The sequence below is a fragment of the Hyaena hyaena genome, unplaced genomic scaffold (assembly GCF_003009895.1).
Source record: "Hyaena hyaena isolate Hyena2069 unplaced genomic scaffold, ASM300989v1 scaffold_466, whole genome shotgun sequence".
NCBI lineage: Eukaryota > Metazoa > Chordata > Mammalia > Carnivora > Hyaenidae > Hyaena > Hyaena hyaena.
The window spans coordinates 762793-783028 of record NW_024081099.1 but is presented as its reverse complement, the minus strand read 5'-3'; the positions used below and the strand labels follow the sequence as shown (position 1 = coordinate 783028).

The 20236-nt window shown below is 34.8% G+C and overlaps 1 protein-coding gene across 1 annotated transcript in view; it reads right to left on the bottom strand.

Moving 5' to 3' along the window:
* Window positions 1–1410: 1410 nt before the first annotated feature.
* Window positions 1411–20236, bottom strand: part of MYOZ2 (myozenin 2) — a 42448-nt gene continuing 23622 nt past the window's right edge. The window contains exons 5-6 of the mRNA XM_039253823.1: window positions 15035–15218; window positions 1411–1776 (exon numbers count right to left, since the gene is read on the bottom strand). Of these exons, the coding sequence (XP_039109754.1) occupies window positions 1542–1776; window positions 15035–15218 (419 nt within the window). The 3' untranslated portion in view covers window positions 1411–1541. The remainder of the gene's footprint in view (window positions 1777–15034; window positions 15219–20236) is intronic.

Here is a 20236-nt window from a genome sequence, read left to right as displayed (position 1 = left end):
TGCTTATTTATTTATTTAAAAAATTTTTTCCAGTGTTTATTTGTGTGTGTGAGCAAGCGAGAGAGAGACAGACAGAGCGTGAGCAGGGAAGGGGCAGAGAGAAAGGGAGAAACAGAATCTGAAGCAGGCTCCAGGCTTTGAGCTGTCAGCATAGAGTCCGATGCAGGGCTCAAACTCATGAACCATAAGATCATGACCTGAGTTGAAGTCAGATGCTAAACCAACTGAGCCACCCAGGCACTCCTCCCTCTTTAATTTTTTAAGACATATCTATGTATTATTTTGAGCCATTCATATCTCATATTTGATATGTACTACATTGCTTTCAGAAACATTTGTGCTTGTCCATTTCTTGTTTTTGTTTGTTTTATAGTATATATTCCCTAGTACTTAAGGACTGAGTATAATTTAAAGATTCACACCAAAAAAGTCACTAATTCTAATTTCTTCCCGTCTTATGTATATATATTTATATATATTACCATATATTTTATTTATTACTCTTCTAATTTTTTTTCATGTTTTATTTATTTCTGAGAGAGAGAGACGATGTGAACAGAGGAGGGTCAGAGAGAGAGGGAGACACAGAATCTGAAACAGGCTCCAGGCTCTGAGCTGTCTGTCAGCACAGAGCCAGACGCGTGGGCTCGAACCCACGAACTGTGGGATCATGACCTGCGCCGAAGTTGGACGCTTATCCAACTGAGCCACCCAGGCACCCCTGTTATTACTCTTCTAAAAATGCATACATAAAGTTGAACCTAATCAGCACAGAGCACTGGGATTTATGAGCTTGAACCTAGGTATAACTTGGCCGTTAAGACTATAGTAGTATGATGTTCATTGAATCATTGTCACTCCATCTCCTTGACTTAATACTAAATCAACATAATAACCCGACCAAACTTTGGATAATGTCATCTAGAATAGTTACCTAGTGATTCGAACCTGGTCAAAAATTACAAAGCAGTTTAGAACACTAATGAAGTGTTCATTCAGACATGCTATTTTATCCTGGTCATCAGAAAGGAAGAACCCAGGTAGGGGTATAGCTCAGGGGTAGAGCATTTGACTGCATATCAACAGAAAGGAAGAACCCAACCCTTTCCTCCATAAAAAAATGTTTGTACATCATCTTCCATAGCTTCTATCCTTTAAATAAAACTCCAAGTGACTCTAAATATCTTGCACTGCACTTTGGTTCTAGATCTGTTTAAAACTTGTTCAGGAATAGCTCATATTAAAGGAAAAAAAGATGAAATCTTTTTTTGTCAGTTATTCTTCCGGACTGGATTATTTAGACCAAGTGAAAACAACATTATGAGTAAAGACAAGGGAGTTGAAAGTTTTTAAAACAAGATTTCAAATTGTTTATTAGTGTTTGATCTGAGACTGAATTTAAATGCCATGAAAGAAAAATTGCTAAATTGCTATTAAATTATTGCTACTAATGAAGAGTGTAAGTGGCTTTGCCAGTAAGTAGAATAATAAAACAGCAACACTTATGATTAGAGGTTTTTGTGGCGCATACAACTTTCTTTTCATAGGTCTTCCGTTTCTGGTACGGTGGTGTCCTCTGTAGGTTCAGTTGTTATCACTATAGGAATATTCTCAGATATCCATCCCTTAGGAGTCCTATTAAAGGACCGTCTGCCAGAAAGAGGATTGGCAAAAGCCATAAACCTGGGGTCTGTTAGGAGTAGTAGCTCAAAATCTGGAACCTTGAATTTAACCATTTTTGATGCTTTTTCAAAACCTCCAAATGGGGTAGCAACTCTGTGGGAAGTGAAAAGAAAAGGATATATTAATTAATTTTCAAATCCATTTGTCAGCAAATAGAAAACAGTTTAAATCATGATTTTTATGGGCATGCTGTTAGGTTATATTCTTAGTATGATTTTCAGTTTTTGATCTCTGAGGCAAGCATTTTTATTTAAGGACTATGCCTTTACGATAAAACAGGTATTTGTTAATAAATTGGTGTAAATCCCTTTGTATGTACTTTTAGTTGATTACTAAATAATCTATTCTCTACGCCCTGAGCTCCCTGAAAACATTTCTTGCCTTTGTGCCTTTGTTAACAATGTTTCCTCTGCTTAAGATATTTCCTCCCTGCTTTCTCTCCACCTGTATATGTCTTGTGGCCTTTAAGTTCCAACCTTCCTCCATTTATTCCAGGCCACAGGCCCTTCTTTAGCCAAATGCCTATAGCATCCATTGCTCTATGTCAGTCATTTGGTGCTTATGATATCTTACTTTGTATTGTTAGCTTTTTTTTTAAAATAATATCATTTGGTTTGAGCTTGGGTTTTCAAAACATGGTTTGGTATAATTTTGAATTATAAACTCTTTGAAGGCAAATAGTATGGCTTTTGTATCTTTCTATTTCTACCTCCAAACCCTCAAAATTCTGTTTTTCTTTTGAATAAAGGCCAAATTCTTATCTTGGCATTCAAGGTCCTACATAACATTGTAGCTCTGTTTGATTTAGCCATTAATTTATTTATTCATTCAGTGCTAGGCACATTTCTAAGTGTTAGGTATATAGGAGTGAACAATGTAGTCAATGTCCGAGTTCTTATATTCTAACAAAGGAGAAAGACAATAAAAAATAAACATATAAACAAAACATCCAATAGTAATGAGAGCTATTCAGAAAATTAAAGTAGTATGATGATTTAATAGGGCATAAATGAATGACTAGATAGTCAGGGAAGACTTCTCTGAGGAGGTGACATTTAAACTGTCAACTGAGGGTGAGAGTTAGCCATGGCAGTACAGCTGAAGCACACCAGCATTTCAGGAAGAGGGAGTAGTTAATGCAAAGAATCTAAGGCAGACATAATGTAGAATTGTTTGGGAAACAAAGTAGGCCTACTTTGGTAGACAAGTAGGTAAGGGGTTGGTAGAGAGAAGAGAGGACAGAGAGGTGGATTGTATGGGACTTTGTCCAAGTAAGGAGTATGAATTTCATCGTAAGTGTGAAGGGAAAACACTTAAATGTTAAACAGGGAGCAGTGTGAACTGATTACATTTTTGAAAAGTTTACTCTGGCTGTTCTTGCTCTGCAAATAGATTATAGAATGACAAAAGTGAAAGAATAGAAGCTATTGTGACAATTCAAGTGAGACATGTTGGTGGCTTGGATTTCAAGTGTTTTCCATGAAGATGGAAAGAAGTGGGTAGTTTCAGGATGTATTGGGCAGAGTCAACAAGATTTTCTGATAAAATGAATAAAAATTGGGGGAGAAATATAGAAATCAAGAATTGGTTTTATGTTTAGAGTTTTAGCAACTGGCTGGTGGAAGACAGAGAAGAACAGGTTTGGTGTGTGGGTGGAAAACGATGTTGACATCCCAATGAAAAGGTCAATCATGCTGGTTTGCCCTCTTCTCTTTCATGCACCCTTTGTTTCAGCCAAACTGAATGTACTGCCTGCTCGTCTCCTTATTCTCTCCTACCTTTACTCATACTCCTTCTTCTCTGTTGGTGTACTCCAACACTTACTACATTTCTAGATCTCCATTGGGTTATAATTGTAAGTTCTTTTCAAAAAATTTTTTAATGTTTATTTATCTTTGAGAGAGAAAGACAGAGACAGAGTGCAAGTGGGGGTGCAGCAGAGAGAGAGAGGGAGACACAGAGTCCAAAGCAAGCCCCAGGCTCTGAGCTGTCAGCACAGAGCCCGATGCAGGGCTCAGACTCACAAACCGTGAGATCAGGACCTGAGCTGAAGTCAAACGCTTAACCGACTGAGCCACCCAGTCACCCCTGTAACTGCAAGTTCTAATTTGCACTTCCAAATTAACTAGTTCTGTAAGTTCTAAGTATGTTATTTAAGCAACATACATAGCTTTCTTCCAGAAGCTTTCTCTGATCTCCCACAGTCAAAAGTAGTTCTTTCTCCTCTAAGTTTCCATGGACTCTATCTTTACCCCCCCACCAAACCCATTTCCTATCTTCCATATATCCATTGATATATCTGCTTATTTTTTGCCAAACTGTACCCCAGGAGGACTGGAATTCTCTCTCTTGTATCTTTGTAACTCATTACAATATACTTGTGTAATGCACTCTACCTAGAAGATTGCCATACACATTTGAACAGTGGAACTGGCAAGACTGTACAGATTCTCCAATACTGTGGAGATTATTTTAAAGACTGGAAGAGAACTGATTTTCTTTGTAGCTCAGTCACCCTGTTATCTTTCCTGAATATCTTAATTTCTGTGTGACAATAGGGAGGGGCCATGGAATCTAGTTAGGGAAGGAGAAAGTGATTGATGGACTTTGAAAGATGGGATGGCTTTGATGTGTAGGGACAAAGTATTATTGAAGAAAAGAAGAAATGAAAAGTACAGATGCGATAGAGAGTGTGGTGCTTGAAACTGGGATTTGAAAGCAACACGGGTATTGGTAATAACAAACTTTAAGGAAGCCAAGAGTGACTGAGGTGGGATTGAGAAAGTGATCCGTAAAATGAGACAAAGTCTTGGAATGACAGAGAGTTCAGTGGCTCATACAAGGATATGGAATCTACAAAGAGGTATGACAGGAATAGTACTGAGAAGGAAGACAGTGAGCCAGACACTAAAATCCTCAGTGAGGAGAATTTTTGTATGACATTTTTGTATGTCTACAAAATAGATAGATGACCTCAACAATGGCTGAACAGATGATACAAGGTGTCACATAGTACAGAATCTCTGTCTTGTTTCCCAGAGTCCTCTGGAAGCAGTATGCTTTAGTTTCTATTGCATCTATATTCAAGATGACTGACCTTATGATATTTCCCCTATGTTACTGTGGAAGATATAAATAATAACAGGTCACTGATAGGTGCAGTAACCTCAGCCTAAGGTAGTACTTAGCAATCATATCAGTTTAGACTTTCATGTCCAGAGTCTAAAACTTATCTGGAGGTATAAGAGAGATTGGTTTAGAAAAGAACTTAGATTATCATTCAGGTCCTTTATGATTATTAAACTTCAGAAGGCATAGTGATGATGAAAGCTAAAACTTATTGATTGAGTACCATATACCAGACACTTTTTAAAGTGCTTCCCAAACTCTCCTGGTAGGGGAGTCACACTGGGGTCTTGTTAAAGTGCATACACTAATCTGCTCAGTTGAACGTGTATCCTGAGATTCCGCATTTCTAACCAGTTCCCAGGTAATGCCATTGCTACTGGTCTGTGGATCACACTTTGAGTACAAAGGCTTTACATGATTTTTTTCATTAAATCCTCACAACCTTATAAATCAGTTCTACTTCTATCCCTATTTAATAAATAACACTGAGACACAGCTAAGTTAAATGACTTGCTCAAAGTTACCCACCTATTAAGTTGCAGAACCAGGATTTACACCCAGGCAACCAGACTCATGAGAGGCCTGCTTTTCTAGTCACTACCCTATACCACACCCCAACGAGATAATTCTTAAGGAATATTGGTACTTCTGAAATCACTTTCTAAGGAGAGATGTGTGTTTAGGAATGTCAACCTACCTGGGCTTTGTGTAAGTGATACTAAGCCAGGTTGCTGTCACATTCATGATGCAACTAACTGATTCAATGTCCCACATTTTGTCATTTGACTTAGTGAATGAAGAATCTTTATGACTCAGATTTAATTCAAACTTCTTATTATTGGATGTCCAAGATGTCCAAGACAATATTTTATCATTTTAGAAGCTGGCTATTATATAGCAATAGTTTGTTCATTTGTTGATTCATTCATTTATTCATGCAACAAATTACTAATGGTTTATTATGCCTAAACACCCTGATACGTGCTAAAAGTTCAAAGATGGAAAAATTGCCATTGGTCTTACAGACAAGTAAACAGTGAAACACGGGGGCAAAAACAGCACATCATATTGAATATGATAGCTACTCCAAGGGAAGAGTATCTATGCAGAGAAGCTTAGGGTAAAAAGCACCTTAGTCTGCCTGGTTGGTCAGTAACCACTTCTTAAGAAGCCTAGGGTAAGGACCAGCTACACAATTTGTAGGGCCCAATGCAAAATGAAACCTTGGGGATGCTCATTAAAAAATTGTTAAGAATTGGGGCGCCTGGGTGGCTCAGTCGGTTGAGCGTCCGACTTGGGCTCAGGTCATGATCTCGCGGTTCGTGGGTTCGAGCCCCGCGTCGGGCTCTGTGCTGACAGCTAGCTTGGAGCCTGGAGCCTGCTTCAGATTCTGTGCCTCTCTCTCTCTCTGCCCCTCTCCTGCTCCCGCTGTCTCTATGTCTCTCTCAAAAATAAATAAAACATTAAAAAAAAATTGTTAAGAATTTCAAGGCAAAGACAGCAAAGCACTGAAACCCAAGCATAACCCTTCAATGTGTGGGTGCCCCAGGCGACTGCACAGGCCTCACATCTGTTCCTGGGAGTTTAAGAATATGCGCATGCTCACTAAACTTAAGGGGTAATCATTTCACAGTATATACACATATCAAGTCATTCTGTAGTACACCTACAACTATTACAGTGTTATGTGTCAATTATATCCCACAAAAAAGAAAAGATTAGCCATGAATTGATGACTGTTTAATCAGGACGTTGGTTACATAGAGGTTCATTGTACTATCCACTACTTTTGTGTATGTTGCATATTTCCCATTACTACATTGTTTTGTTTGTTTGTTTTTTAAAAATAAAAGAATATCCGGTTATCCATTGGATAAGAGGCTGGAGTTAACATTTCTAGAATTAGGCTGAATTTGGCCAATGCTTAAAAAATCTTAATTTCAAATCTTAATTTCAGAAATGAATTTCACTCATTTATTTATTTTTTTTAAGTCAAAGAATAAATGTTCTTCTGCTCCTGAAATCTAACATTTGAGTTTGACATTTAATACATCACTTTTTACCTTTTTATTCAGTTTGGTTTTGTTTTTCTTTCCCAATTTGTAGGTCATTTTCTTCTATTATAAATGAAAACATTCCATTCTGTTTTACCACCCATCTCCTACCTCCTACCACTGACCTAGTGAAAGATTGTGGTTTGGAAAACAAGGTTTTCTTTCCTTTGGCACCAGAGAGACTATATCCTGTTTGTTTGAATGTTTATTGCCCTCAGCATACAAAGTAAAAAAAAGTCCATTAACAGAGTTGTTAAATAGTCAAACAGAGATTATTTGCAAGATTTTTAAAATCTCTGTAAACAGTGTCAAGTTTTAGTCAAAGGTAGAGAAGCAAAAATTTCCACTTTAAAATTTGGAATGTTCTATTAAAAGATAACTGCACATCTCTATAACTTTCATAACATAAATTCTTCAAACATAGATCTGACTTAGAATAATTTTTATACTTTGTCACGTGTGCAGTGAATAATAAGCATGTTTCGCTCAGATTCACAGTTAATAGATGCTTTCTTGATTATTTTTATTGATGAGTAATGGGATTGTGTTTGTTGAAACTAATAGTACTTGGGGCGCCTGGGTGGCTTAGTCGGTTAAGCGTCCGACTTTCGCTTGGGTCATGATCTCGCGGTTCGTGGGTTCGAGCCCCGCGTTGGGCTCTGTGCTGACTGCCAGCTCAGAGCCTGGAGCCTGTTTCAGTCTGTGACTCCCTCTCTCTCTGACCCTCCCCTGCTCACGCTGTCTCTCTCTCTCTCCTAGAAATAAATTTAAAAAATTAAAAAAAAAACTAATAGTACTTGACATTAATATGCCCATAATAATTACTGATTATTTGATAAGGTAAAAAATTATGTAAAATGCTTGTATTGAAATTAAAATAAATATTCTATTAAACACATGCATGTAATACATTTAAAGCCACTTCTATAATCATAGATATATATAGTTGTCATAGATATATACAGATGAGGAAACTAATATGAGGAGAGTTTAAGTGACCTACTCAGTCATATAGCTTTTTGAAGAAGAGCTGGAAACCTCCTTGCTCCTAGTATACCTTTCTCCACATGTTAAGAAGGTTTAACATAGTATTATTTGAATACAGCATAATATTTAAATAAACTAAATATGAGTAAAAGAATACAAGTTGTATTAAACCATGGACCATTTTGAATATATGATTAGACTTTGGAGCCAATTCTTATCCAGTTCATTATCATTGCTGAATGAGGTTATACTGCATCTTACCCTTATATGCTTTGTTAATAATATTCAGGGATCAGGCCCCACGTTGGGCTCTGTGCTAAGCATGGAGCCTGCTTAAGATCCTCTCTCTCTCTCTCTCTCTTTCTCTTTCTTCATCTGGCCCTCCCCTGCTCATTCTCTCTCAAACACACACACACACACACACACACACACACACACACACACACAATCCAACAATTCTGTATAATAATGTGCTGTTACCAAATAATATTTTTTTACTCTTTGCAAAGGACTTTGGGAATATTTGGAGACTGTTTACTTCCCTTCCTTCCTGTTGTTCTCATTTATTTTTGCAAAAGTGAAAAAAAAAGATACATCAGAAGTAAGTCTTATAATCACATTTAGTTAAGAAATAGAAGAGAAATTATTGGGGCGCCTGGGTGGCTTAGTCGGTTAAGCGTCCGACTTTCGCTCAGGTCATGATCTCACGGTTCGTGGGTTCGAGCCCCGCGTCGGGCTCTGTGCTGACTGCCAGCTCAGAGCCTGGAGCCTGTTTCAGTCTGTGACTCCCTCTCTCTCTGACCCTCCCCTGCTCACGCTGTCTCTCTCTCTCTCTCCTAGAAATAAATAAAACATTAAAAAAAATTTTAAAAAAAAATTAAAAAAAAAGAAGAGAAATTATATATCTTATTACATTTTATTTTTAAAACATGTATGTGTGAAAAACTAAATTTCTGATCAATGTTTTATCTCATAATCTTGAGGTTTGTTAAAATAAAGTCCTGGTAAATAACCTACAGCAGGAAAGATATTAATGTAATTTGTACCCGGAAATTATTTTAACCTCTCTTTTAAATGACTGGAATGTGTTCAATAAACTATTTGTAAAAAAAAAAATAATAATAAATAAATAAATAAATAAATAAATAAATAAATGACTGGAATGTGTTCTAGACTAATTTGAAGAATGACTTTTATCACATCTAATTTATAATAGCAGCCTAGTATCTATTGAGATTATTTTGCCTTTGTGATTTTAAAAATTTAGTTGAAGTGCAAGATACATTAAAAAATGTATCAGATCATAAGGTAAAACTTGATGAATATTATTTATTTTCTAATTATTTGTTAGTATATAAAAATATCATTAATTTTTATGTTGACCTTGTACTCTGTGATTGTACTAAATTTATTTACTAATTCTGACTGCTAACATGCTGCTTTTGAATTTCCTACAGACATAATCCTGCCATTTGTGAATAAGGATAGTTTTATTTTTCATTTCCTATACTTGTACCTTTTGTTTATTATTATTATAGTTTCATTGTCTAATAAGGGTCAAAAAAGGACTTCTCTGTCGGAAAATCTGTATGTAATATGGTTTTATTTTAACTTTTACCTTTAAAGAATATGTTCACTGGTATAGAATTATAGGCTGGCAGTTATTTATTTCATTTTTAAAGTGTTATTCTATTGTTTCGTATAATTCTGGTTGCTTTATTTTTACCCCTTTAAGATAATTGTCTTTTATTCCCTGGCTTTAAGATTTTCTTATTGTCTTTGGTTTTCAGCAGATTTCTACTTGTGTGCCTTTGATCTACTTTGCATTACCCTTTTGCTGTGTAGGACTTCTTGAACTTGAGGCTTGATATCTGCACTGTCAGTGCAAAGCTTGATGTGGGGCCTGAACCCAGGAACCACGATTTCATGACCTGAGCCACAGTCAGATGCTCAACCAACTGAACTACCCAGGTGCCCCTGAATTTTTCTAGTTTTAGGTAATCTCTATACCCAATGTGGTGCTTGAACTTCCTATTTTGAGATCAAGAGTTGCATGTTCTACCACTTAAGCTAGCCAGGCTCCCCAGGTTTGAAAAATTCTTAGCTCTTAACTCCTCACATATTGCTTCTGGCTTATTTTCTCTTATTTCCTCATTAGACTCTATTGGCATTTTTTATTACTGTCCCAAGTGCATCTTCTGCTACTTTACTACATTTTGAATCCTGTTTCCTTCTGCTTAGTTTGATCATTGTCTGTATCAGTTTATGATTCCACTCTTCAACTGTGTTTAATCTGCCATGAAATTTATTTAATTAAAAATTTTTTTATCAATAAATATAACACAAATATAGAAAACCTGATAAAAATATACAGTAACTTATTATAAATCAAATAACCTTGTGACTACTATACATGAAGAGTTTCTCCAGCAGCCCACATGTGCCTGCTCAATTGCAACCATCTCCTGATGCTAGCAGTAGTTAATATTTTGACTTTATGGTAATATAAGTTTATAAAATATAAAAGAAACCTTTCTTTATAGGTTAATAACCCACATCTTTATCTCTAAATACTCATGGATTAGTTTTGCCTGTCTTTTTAAAATGTCCTTTCAGGGCGGAAATGGTGGTGGAAAGGGAGAGAGGCAAACCATGAGAGACTCTTGAATGCTGACAAAAACTGAGGACTGATGGGTGTGGGGGGGTGGGGGGGATGGGCATGTTGTTGGTTTTTTTGGGGATGATCACTGAGTGTTATGTAGAAACTAATTTGACAATAAACTATTTGTAAAAAAAAAAAATAAAATAAAATAAAATAAAATAAAATAAAAAGGAAAAAAAAATGTCCTTTCAATCATTTTTACATATGGATTTCCCTTTAATCAATCTGTTCCTTACATTTATTTATTGAAAATACTGGATGATTTATCCTATAGAGTTTCCCACAGACTGAATTTTACTGATTATATTCCCTTGGTATTTTTAACATGTTTCTCTGTCATTTGTATTTCCCATAAATTTTGTATGGATCCAACCAGTTAATCCTTTGACTGTTGTGGGTTTTTTTTTTTTTTTTTTTTTTTTTAGAGAGTGTGCATGCAAGAGTGAGTGGGAAAGGGGCAGAGAGAGAGAGAGAATCTTTTTTTTCTTTCTTTTTTTTTTTTGATAATGTTAAGCCATATGCTCAGCACAGAAACTGATGCAGGGCTCGATCTCATGACCCTGAGAACATGACTTGCGCTGAAATCAAGCTTTGGGCACTTAGTGACTAAGCCACCCAGGCACCCCAGTCCTTTGACTTCTTCATTTCGGTTATTACATGCATACCTCATTTTATTTTGCTTCACTTCACTGAGCTTTGCCGATATTGCATTTTTTAACAAATTGAAGGTTTGTGGCAACCCTGTGTCAAGACAGTGTATTTCTACAACACCATTTGTTCACTTCATATTTCTGTGTCACATTTCATTAATTCTCACAATATTTCAAAGTTTTAATAATTACTAAACTTGTTATGGTGGTCTGTGAACAGTGACTATGACATGCTGAAATCTCAGATGATGGTTAGCATTTTTTATCAATAAAGCATATTTTAATTAAGGCAGTACATGATGTTTTAGACATAATGCTATTGCATGGTTAATATTCCATAGTATAGTGTAAATATAATTTTTATATGCACTGGGAAAACAAAAAATTCATTTGACTCACTTTATTGTGACATTTGCTTTATTAACAGTGGTCTAGAGTTAAACCCACAATATCTCCAAGTTATGTCTATATATTTTCACTTTTGTAGAATTTCCATTTGATTCTCTTTTTAAAAACATTTCCAATCTGCTGAAAGTCTTCATCTTGTTATCTATTTTATTGAATGTATTTCTCACAATTATTTTAGAGTATCCAACATTCTAATAATTTGATCTTTTGTGTATCTATTTCTTTTTGTTTATTATTTTTGCTTTGTTTTCAGTTATTTGGTCTTGTCTCATAGTATGCTTGGTAATTTTTAATTGCCTGATGACCATGTGTACAAAAATTGTAGAAATAATTTGAATCTTGGAATGTGTTCTCTTCCTTCCATAGATGATTTACTTCTGTCTATGGCATGCAATTTGACATAAAGGAGTTGATTTTTATCCAATCTAGGATTGTGTTGATTAGGACCAGCCTTTATTTTCATGAAAGCTAGTCTGCTAGTTGTTCATTGTTTATTCTAATGGTGTAGACTGTTGAATTCCCAATTGAAAGCTTGTAATATTCGGGCCCCTCCTCCTAGCAGACCCTATATTCCTATTTTTGGCCTTCCCAGATTTAAAGTTGTTAAAAGGTTTGCTTCTTCCCAGTTGTTGCCAATAAATCAGCAAGTGCCTTAAGGGAAAGAGTGGTGCCAAATTTGGGTTTATGTCTCTAAATGTCTCTCATATCTAGGATCTTGGTCCTCAAGTCCTTAACTTTATTGGTAGCTTTTTAATCACTTTATAATAACTAGCTTTTTAATCACTTTATAATAACCAGCTTTTCTACTTATTTTTGTAAAGTTGTTCTAATATAAACTAGTCTTCCATAGCTGGAAATAGATTTCCACTTCCTACCTATGTAAGTGTTTATATTCATTTATTTAACAAACATTTAAGGCAAACATAATGATTACACTGTTTCTCAAGTAGGCCTTTCAAGCAATGTGTGCATCAAACAAGGCCTTAAACTTTGTGTAGCAAGGTACATATACTTTAATGACAAAAAGAATCTTAAAGCTACCCATTTGGGATTGCCTATGTATCATCATATATTTTTTCATCTATTATTTAACAACAATAAAGAATCTAAGAAGATCGCAACATTATTTACAATAGCCAAGATATAGAAGTAGTCCAAGTATCCCTCAATAGACAAATGCATAAAGAAGAGGTGGAATAAAATACACATGAAAATATTATGAAATATACTACTCGGTTGTAAAAAGAATAAGATCTTGTCATTTGTACCAGTATAGATGGACCTAAAGAGTGCTGTGCTAAGTTAAACAAATCAGAGAGAAATACTGTATGCTTTCACTTATATATGAAATCTAAAAAAACCAAGACAAATAAATAAACACACAAACAAAAAGCAGAATCAGACTTATAAGTACAGAGAACAAACTGATGGTTGCCAGAAAGGAGGGAGTTTCGGAGCATGGGAACAATAGGTGACGGAGAGTAGGAGATACAGGCTTCCAGTTCCTGGAATGAATGCCATGTGAATAAGAGTGCAGTATAGGGAATACAGTCAATGGTATTACAATAGCATTGCATGGTGACAGATGGTAGTTATACTCATGGTGAGCATAGAATAATGTATAGAGTTGTTGAATCATTATGTTGTATGTACATCTGGAACTCATGTAACATTGTGTATCAACCACACTCAAATTTAAAAAAACTATCACTACTATTTACCGTCTCATAAAATCAGTGACAATGACTAAATAAATATTGGCATATATGTATGAAATGACATTTGTACCCGTTAACATACTGTAGATGCACATTTACTTATATCAAATGCTCATAAAAAAGAATCTAAGAATAGATGGTAATATTGATTAACATTAAGCTGTAAAGTTTTTATTCGTATATTGTTGTATATATAAAAAGAAATGAAAGTTTCTCAAGTAAAGGAGAAATATTAAGAGGTTAAGTTTTCTCTCTCTCTGACTCATACACACACACACACACACACACACACACACACGATGTTACATTTACAAAAGCCTTGATTTAACACAGAAAGCTACATTTCCTAATTGGATGGTGTTGTGTTCACTGAAATAGCACTCATTTGGTATTCATACAATCAGTAAGCACCTCTTTATACCCAGGCCAAATGTCCCAGTGTGTTTGTAAAACTGGAAAACAAGCTCTTCAGCAGGCATGGGGTGATAAAGCCACACCAGGAGTCACACAGCAGGTCTAAAGCACTAATCTTAAAAACAAGCCTCAATTATTACATTATTTTCCATTTTCCCTTAGTGTTTTACTTTTTAGAATTTTCTAAGCTCTCATTTCGGAAAAAAAGTTATATCACTGAATAGACTGGGCCGCCAATCTCCTTTTCTTGACACATCTCAATCCCCCCTTAAATTCCTCGGTATACATCATTTATACGTCAGATATAGTACTAATTACTATTAGTAACAGATACAGTACTAATAGTATTAGTATTACTAATAATGCTAATTGTATTAGGTATAATCCTAGTAGACCCAATACTAATAATAGGCATAATATTAATACCACTAATATAGTAGTGTGTGAAAACTAAAGTCTAATATGATCATTTTAAAAGTACTGAGGAAGATTGCTATTTAAATGCAGGCTTTGTGTATTCTTTTGTAAATCAAAGATTTACTCTTTAGTTTATTAATTTTCAAATGAATAGTCATTAAGCAGTTTATTAATTGGTTCTGCTTTTCTGTGGGTACAAAACAGGATACTGGAGATACTTTACTCTAAAATGAGAATCAAATGATCAAAGAATGGATTATAAAACCATTAAAAATATATCTAGAATGTCCATGGAAATTATTAAAATTGTATAGCAGGGAGAAATAAATATCCATTGTGAACACTATAATGCAGATATTATACGGCAATAATTTTGGTAGGATAAAATTCGGTTTATCTATGTGCTGGAGTCTTGGACCACAAGTCCTTAAATTACCTTGAATTTGGTTTAAAAAATGTAAGTTGGAACTAGAGTTCCACAGTAATTCTCATAGTCCTATATGTAATTTCTGAAATTCTTGAATAGCATTGTCATTTGAAATAACACATAAAAACGAATATCAATCTTTGAATGCGAAATTATTAATTCATGGCAAAATATTTTAATAACATTTTTTAATAAAAACTGTTTTTAAAAACACTTTTCAATGTGGGAGATAATCTTGATGTTAGTACAGTGACAGTTCCTGAATCATTTCCTTCATTTTTATACTAAAAAAACAAGGCTTACTATATTAGTAATATTGCAAAAAATGAGTCCTTGCCTAGGCTTAGGAGTTATCCTACATTGCTATTTTGAGTCTATTTTTAAAAGAAAATTTCTTTTTCTACCAGAAAATTCAGTTCTCCATACCGTGATATAAAAGCCTCAGTATTACATGCCAACAGCGTCACCCAGGATCATTGGATTACCTGTTAAAGCTCCTGTAATCAGGCAGTTCTGCCTTTCCTTCAGGCTTGAAAAATTTAGGGTATAAAGCCTCTAAGAGCTCCGGATCGTCACTAATGGCCTGTTCCCAGGGTGACTGATAGTACTTAGGGACAGCCGTAGTGTTGAACTTTTCAGGAGGAATTTCCTTCAGTGGTCCAGAATATCCTTTGGAAAAATATAGCAAGAATAAATAAATACAGAGTGCCTAGGATTACAGAACTCCCCCTAACATTTTGCCATGTTTAATTTTTCAAGCGCGGGTGAATTTGTGAAGAATGCATCCTTTTTATGGTCTCTCAGAAAACAGTCTGCAACTGTAAGACATTTTTAATCTCTTTAAATTTGTGGAATTTTCAGAAGAAACCACTTTTGTCAATGTTTAATTATACCAAATCCTACAGTTATTTCTTTCTTGGTTATCTTAGTATGTATTTGTTCAGTGAAACTGTTCATTTAATTTAAAAAAAAAAAACCTGTTTCCCTTACATCAACTCATAGTAGGCTTTAGTTATACAGTGAATGAACTAAGTTAAAAATATATATGGAGTGTCTACTGTGCTCCAGGTGCTGGGGAAATAGCCATGAAGACAAAATCTCCCTCTTCTGGGAGCTGATTCACTAGAGGTAATACTTAGGTCTTATCTATCTTAAATTGCTGAGTGATCTGCAAACCATTTAAGCTTCAAAATGGTGAAGTAATTTGTTTTCACTGTCTCACTTAGTCAGTCCTGATCTTATTCCTTGGGGTGTCCATCCCATGTTTACTTTGTTCCTCAAGATTTCTTACCTAACTTTTCTGCTTCCCTTCTCACTTTCTCAACTTCTTCCAGCGGGAGCTGGAAATTTTTTGTAAGTGCCATTTGAAAATCACACGAATGTCTGGCATAAACTTTGAACCATGTTCACATGCATCAAGTGACATTCTTCAAGTATTCGAAGGCAGCTATGTACTCTCCATTTACATTACCATTCTACCTCATTGTGTCGTTTGCATAATTCTCTTTTCCTCTGTCAGAACTCTGTACCATTTGATCACTCTTACTTGTTTAAGTTTCTCTGACTCTCTTTCCTAAAATGTTTTCTATTTTCTTCTGTCAAATCAGGCCTATCCTTTCTTTACACTAAAGAGTTTATCTCCTCCAAAAAATCTTGCTGATAATTCCACACCTAGGCAGTGTTTTGTTTGCAGTAATTTAATTTTCTTCTGATTGCCTTTAGTATCTCCTGATGGTCTCTTTTAATAGTCTTCTTCTTTCCTGCTCACCACTTAAATAGTTACTCAAAGCTTTTTATCTTATACATGCTGCCTAAACAATTCCATTTATATTTATGGCTTTGTGGTCTGCATATTGATGATCACATTTTTTAAATCCCCAAGGCTTTCTGCTCAACCACTCATTACATTTATCCAAACGAATATTCCCCTGTCATCTTTTATAACCTGTCTAGACCTGTATGCGGCCATTTCTAATATATCTAGCTTCTTCTTCTATATTGGTTATCTTAGTGATTGTTATCACTACCCTCAGATGCCCAAGACAGCAGAATTATGCTAAACTTCTCCCCATTCCCACAACAAATTACTAAGTCTTACCATCTGTGCTTCTTAAGAATTTCTAAAATAATGGCACGTAAACTTTGTTGCTGCATAACTTTGGGCACATATTTAAAATGTGGATAGTGGGTTCTTCCCTTCAGAGATTTGACTTCTTCAGTAAGTCTCAAGTATGTCTTACAAGTCTTAAGCAAGGGATTTGCAAAAAGAACATTGGGAAACCTAGCTCTAGAAAAGTCCCTCTATCTTCTTCATTTCTGTTACCACTGCCTTGGTTTAGGCCTTAACCATCTCTTGTTTGGGCTTTCACAATAACATTCATACTAATCATCCTTTAGATCCCAACCCCTCCCCCGTGTCCCACACTGCTGCCTAATTGACCTTTTCTTTCTTTCTTTCTTTCTTTCTTTCTTTCTTTCTTTCTTTCTTTCTTTCTTTCTTTCTTTCTTTCTCTCTCTCTCTCTCTCTCTCTTTTTTTTTTTTTTTTTGTGCCTAACTGACCTGTTTAACTGGAAAACGTGACCATGTCACTAGCTTCCCTTTCTCAGGGTGCTAAGATGTATCCCTATGATAAACATCTAAATTACTAATGACAAAAATCTAAATTAGCACGACACACATGGCCCTAGCCCCATCCAGGCTCATGTCCTGACATTCTCCTCTCCCTTTTATGCTCCACAACTCAGATCTACCTGAAGCTTGTTGTGTCCCCATATGCTTCCCTGCTTGTTTCATTAGGTCCCTGTGCCTGGAAAGCTCTTTCTAATTCTTGCCACCTCCAAATTCCCATTTTAAGCCTCAGCTTGAGGTTACCTCTTCTATTTAGCCTTTCCTGTCTTTCTCAGGAAAACAGTTACTTTCCTGGCATTTTCCATTTGTATTGTGTATATAACTCCATTATCACAACTATCACATGTTATACCCTATTCCTTTCCTGAAAGTGATCAAATGACAGCCATCTAGAAACTGGAAATTTTAGAATTTTATACTTTTAAAAATTCCTTGAAATTCCACTACCCCAATACAGTTATTTTACCTCTGTGTATTTTTTTCTCAGTAGTTTTTCACCCATAAACATAATAATCACATAACTGTAATTCTAGTGTACATTCTAGTGTATTTTATTCTTAACCAACTTTGTTCTGGATACTTTTGAAGTTTCTACATCGTGTTTATAATCATTTTAAAGGTTTCATAATAACATATTGCATTGAAGGATGACAAGGGGTCTAATCTTTCCACATTTTTTTAATATTCCAAGTTTCACAATTTCTTTTTATAGACAAAATTAACTAATAAACTCTTTTCTGATGTGTTGAATTATTTACAGGAAAGAATGTCCATATGTTTAAGCTCTCAGATATATTATATTTCAGCAATGCTACATGATAATATTTCTTATTTGATTTTAAAATAATGTCTTTAACATAACATTTGAATTCAAAGGAACTTAATTCCTGCAGTATTATGGCACTATAATTCTCTTATTGATTCATGTTTGATAAAAGTTAGATTTTAGGTACATGGTATGTTAACCAATAAAATTTTTTGCTAAATCAGGATAAGCTGAAGTTTGCTTCCTCAATTTGCTGTACTTTTCAACTTATCAACCAAGGAAGAAGGGTCCATTACTCTTGTTTTGGGACAAACTATCTGATAACCTCCAAACTCCTCTTTTTCTTAGTCTATGTTACATAGACATTTCCTAATATTTAATAATTGGATATATAGATTTAAAGAACTGTATGAGTTTATATTTTTAAATTTTCTTTTGATATTTATTTATATTTATATTTTCATATATATTTCCTTTATTTATAAAGGAATAAGGAATTCCTTATTTATAATTAATAAAGGAATTCCTTTATAAAGGACATTATTTGTAAATAAATAAAATGCATATATAATATTAAATTATGTATGCAGAGGCAAAATGAGACAACAAATATAATGTGAATTTTTTCCTGACTCCCTATGCATGAATTCTTTGAGGGTAGAGATGAATGTTTTTTTTATTCCTTTCGTAATTACGTAGTTTATAATGATGACCATATAATAAAAGTTCAATTTAGTGCGGAGAGTACCAGATTGAACCAACATAAGCCTTTCTATATGTCTTCTCTTTACCATTTAAAAAAATAAACAAAAAACACTGCAAACATTAGAAGGCAAGACGTTTCCACATAGTGGTTGGAGCTAAAAGAATATGTCTATATTCTATCATATGTTAAAGATATGAAGTTGATAGGGAAAGGATTAACTTTAGCTAAGTACAGTGGTACCCTGTTTATCCTTTGTTTCACTTTCTGCAGTTTCAGTTAAAGACAGTTGTCATGGTCCTGTCCTGTCCCGAAGCGGGTGCTCTTCCTGATGCTTGGTCAGAAAGTCAACAGTAGCCTAACACAACGCCTGCTTCACTCACCTCACTACATCTCTCCATGCAGGCATTGTATCATCTCACATCATCCCCAGAAGGGAGAGGACGGAATAATAAGATATTTTGAAAGAGAGACAGACCATATTCACATAAGTTTTATGACAGTATACTGTTAAGTGTTCTATTTTATTATTGTTGTTGTTAATCTCTTACTGTGCCTAATTTATACATTCAACTTTATCCTAAGTATGTATATATAGGAAAAAAATATTGTGTACATAGAATTCTCTACTGTCTGCAGTTTCAGGCACCCACTGGGCTTTTGGGCATATTCCTACGGATAAAGAGGACTATGGTACTTTATTGTAATGTTGCGACTATCCTTACCACACTTAATTCTCACAACCCTGTGCAGTGACATTTGTTTTCCTTATTTTACAGATTGAGGAAACTGAAACTCAAAGAGATTTACTTTATTTCCCAGCACAATAGTAAAATGGGCAGGATGGAAAGAGCCAGGAGATTGAACCCAGGTCTGTCTGATTCTAAAGCTTGTTTTTCTCCTGTGTGCTTAATGCTGTATATGCAGAATCTGTTGCCTGCTTTTCTATCATGACAAAGGCTACTGGAAAGCCTTTTGAGAACTTTATTCTGATGCTTTACTTCAAAATTCTATGCATTCTCATTGTGTATTTGGTCTCCAGTGTTATTTTATTACGTCTATCAATACTTTTCCTCATTGTGTTGTTCAACCGGAATGTTTTAATAAATCTAAGGTCATCAATGACTGGCACTCAATTAACTTTTAGGTAAGATTTAATATGATACAGTTACCTTATTTACATATTTTCAAACACCACTTTTGCTAATTTTGTTTATAATAATATGACATAAGTATTGCTAATTTCAAAGTATTTGAACCTTTAAAAAATCTATACATTACTCTTGAGGAAATACTTGAAGGTACCTGCTGTCAGTTATTTTGAAAAGGTATTGTATAAGTAGATAATTTTTGTGATAGATTTAATATTTCAAAATCTAACAGTATTTCTAAATAACATATTCTGACTGGATAGGTATTTGCTTCTCTTTTAAGATATTAAACAAATATGCAGTCTTAAAGAATTGCATTTAAAGTCCTCTAAGGGATCAGAGAATAACAAAAGCAACATCTACAAGGTCACTTTACAGGAGGCATTTATAAATTTGGTATCTGGATCTAATTCTTGATCAGTCAATATGAGCTTATAG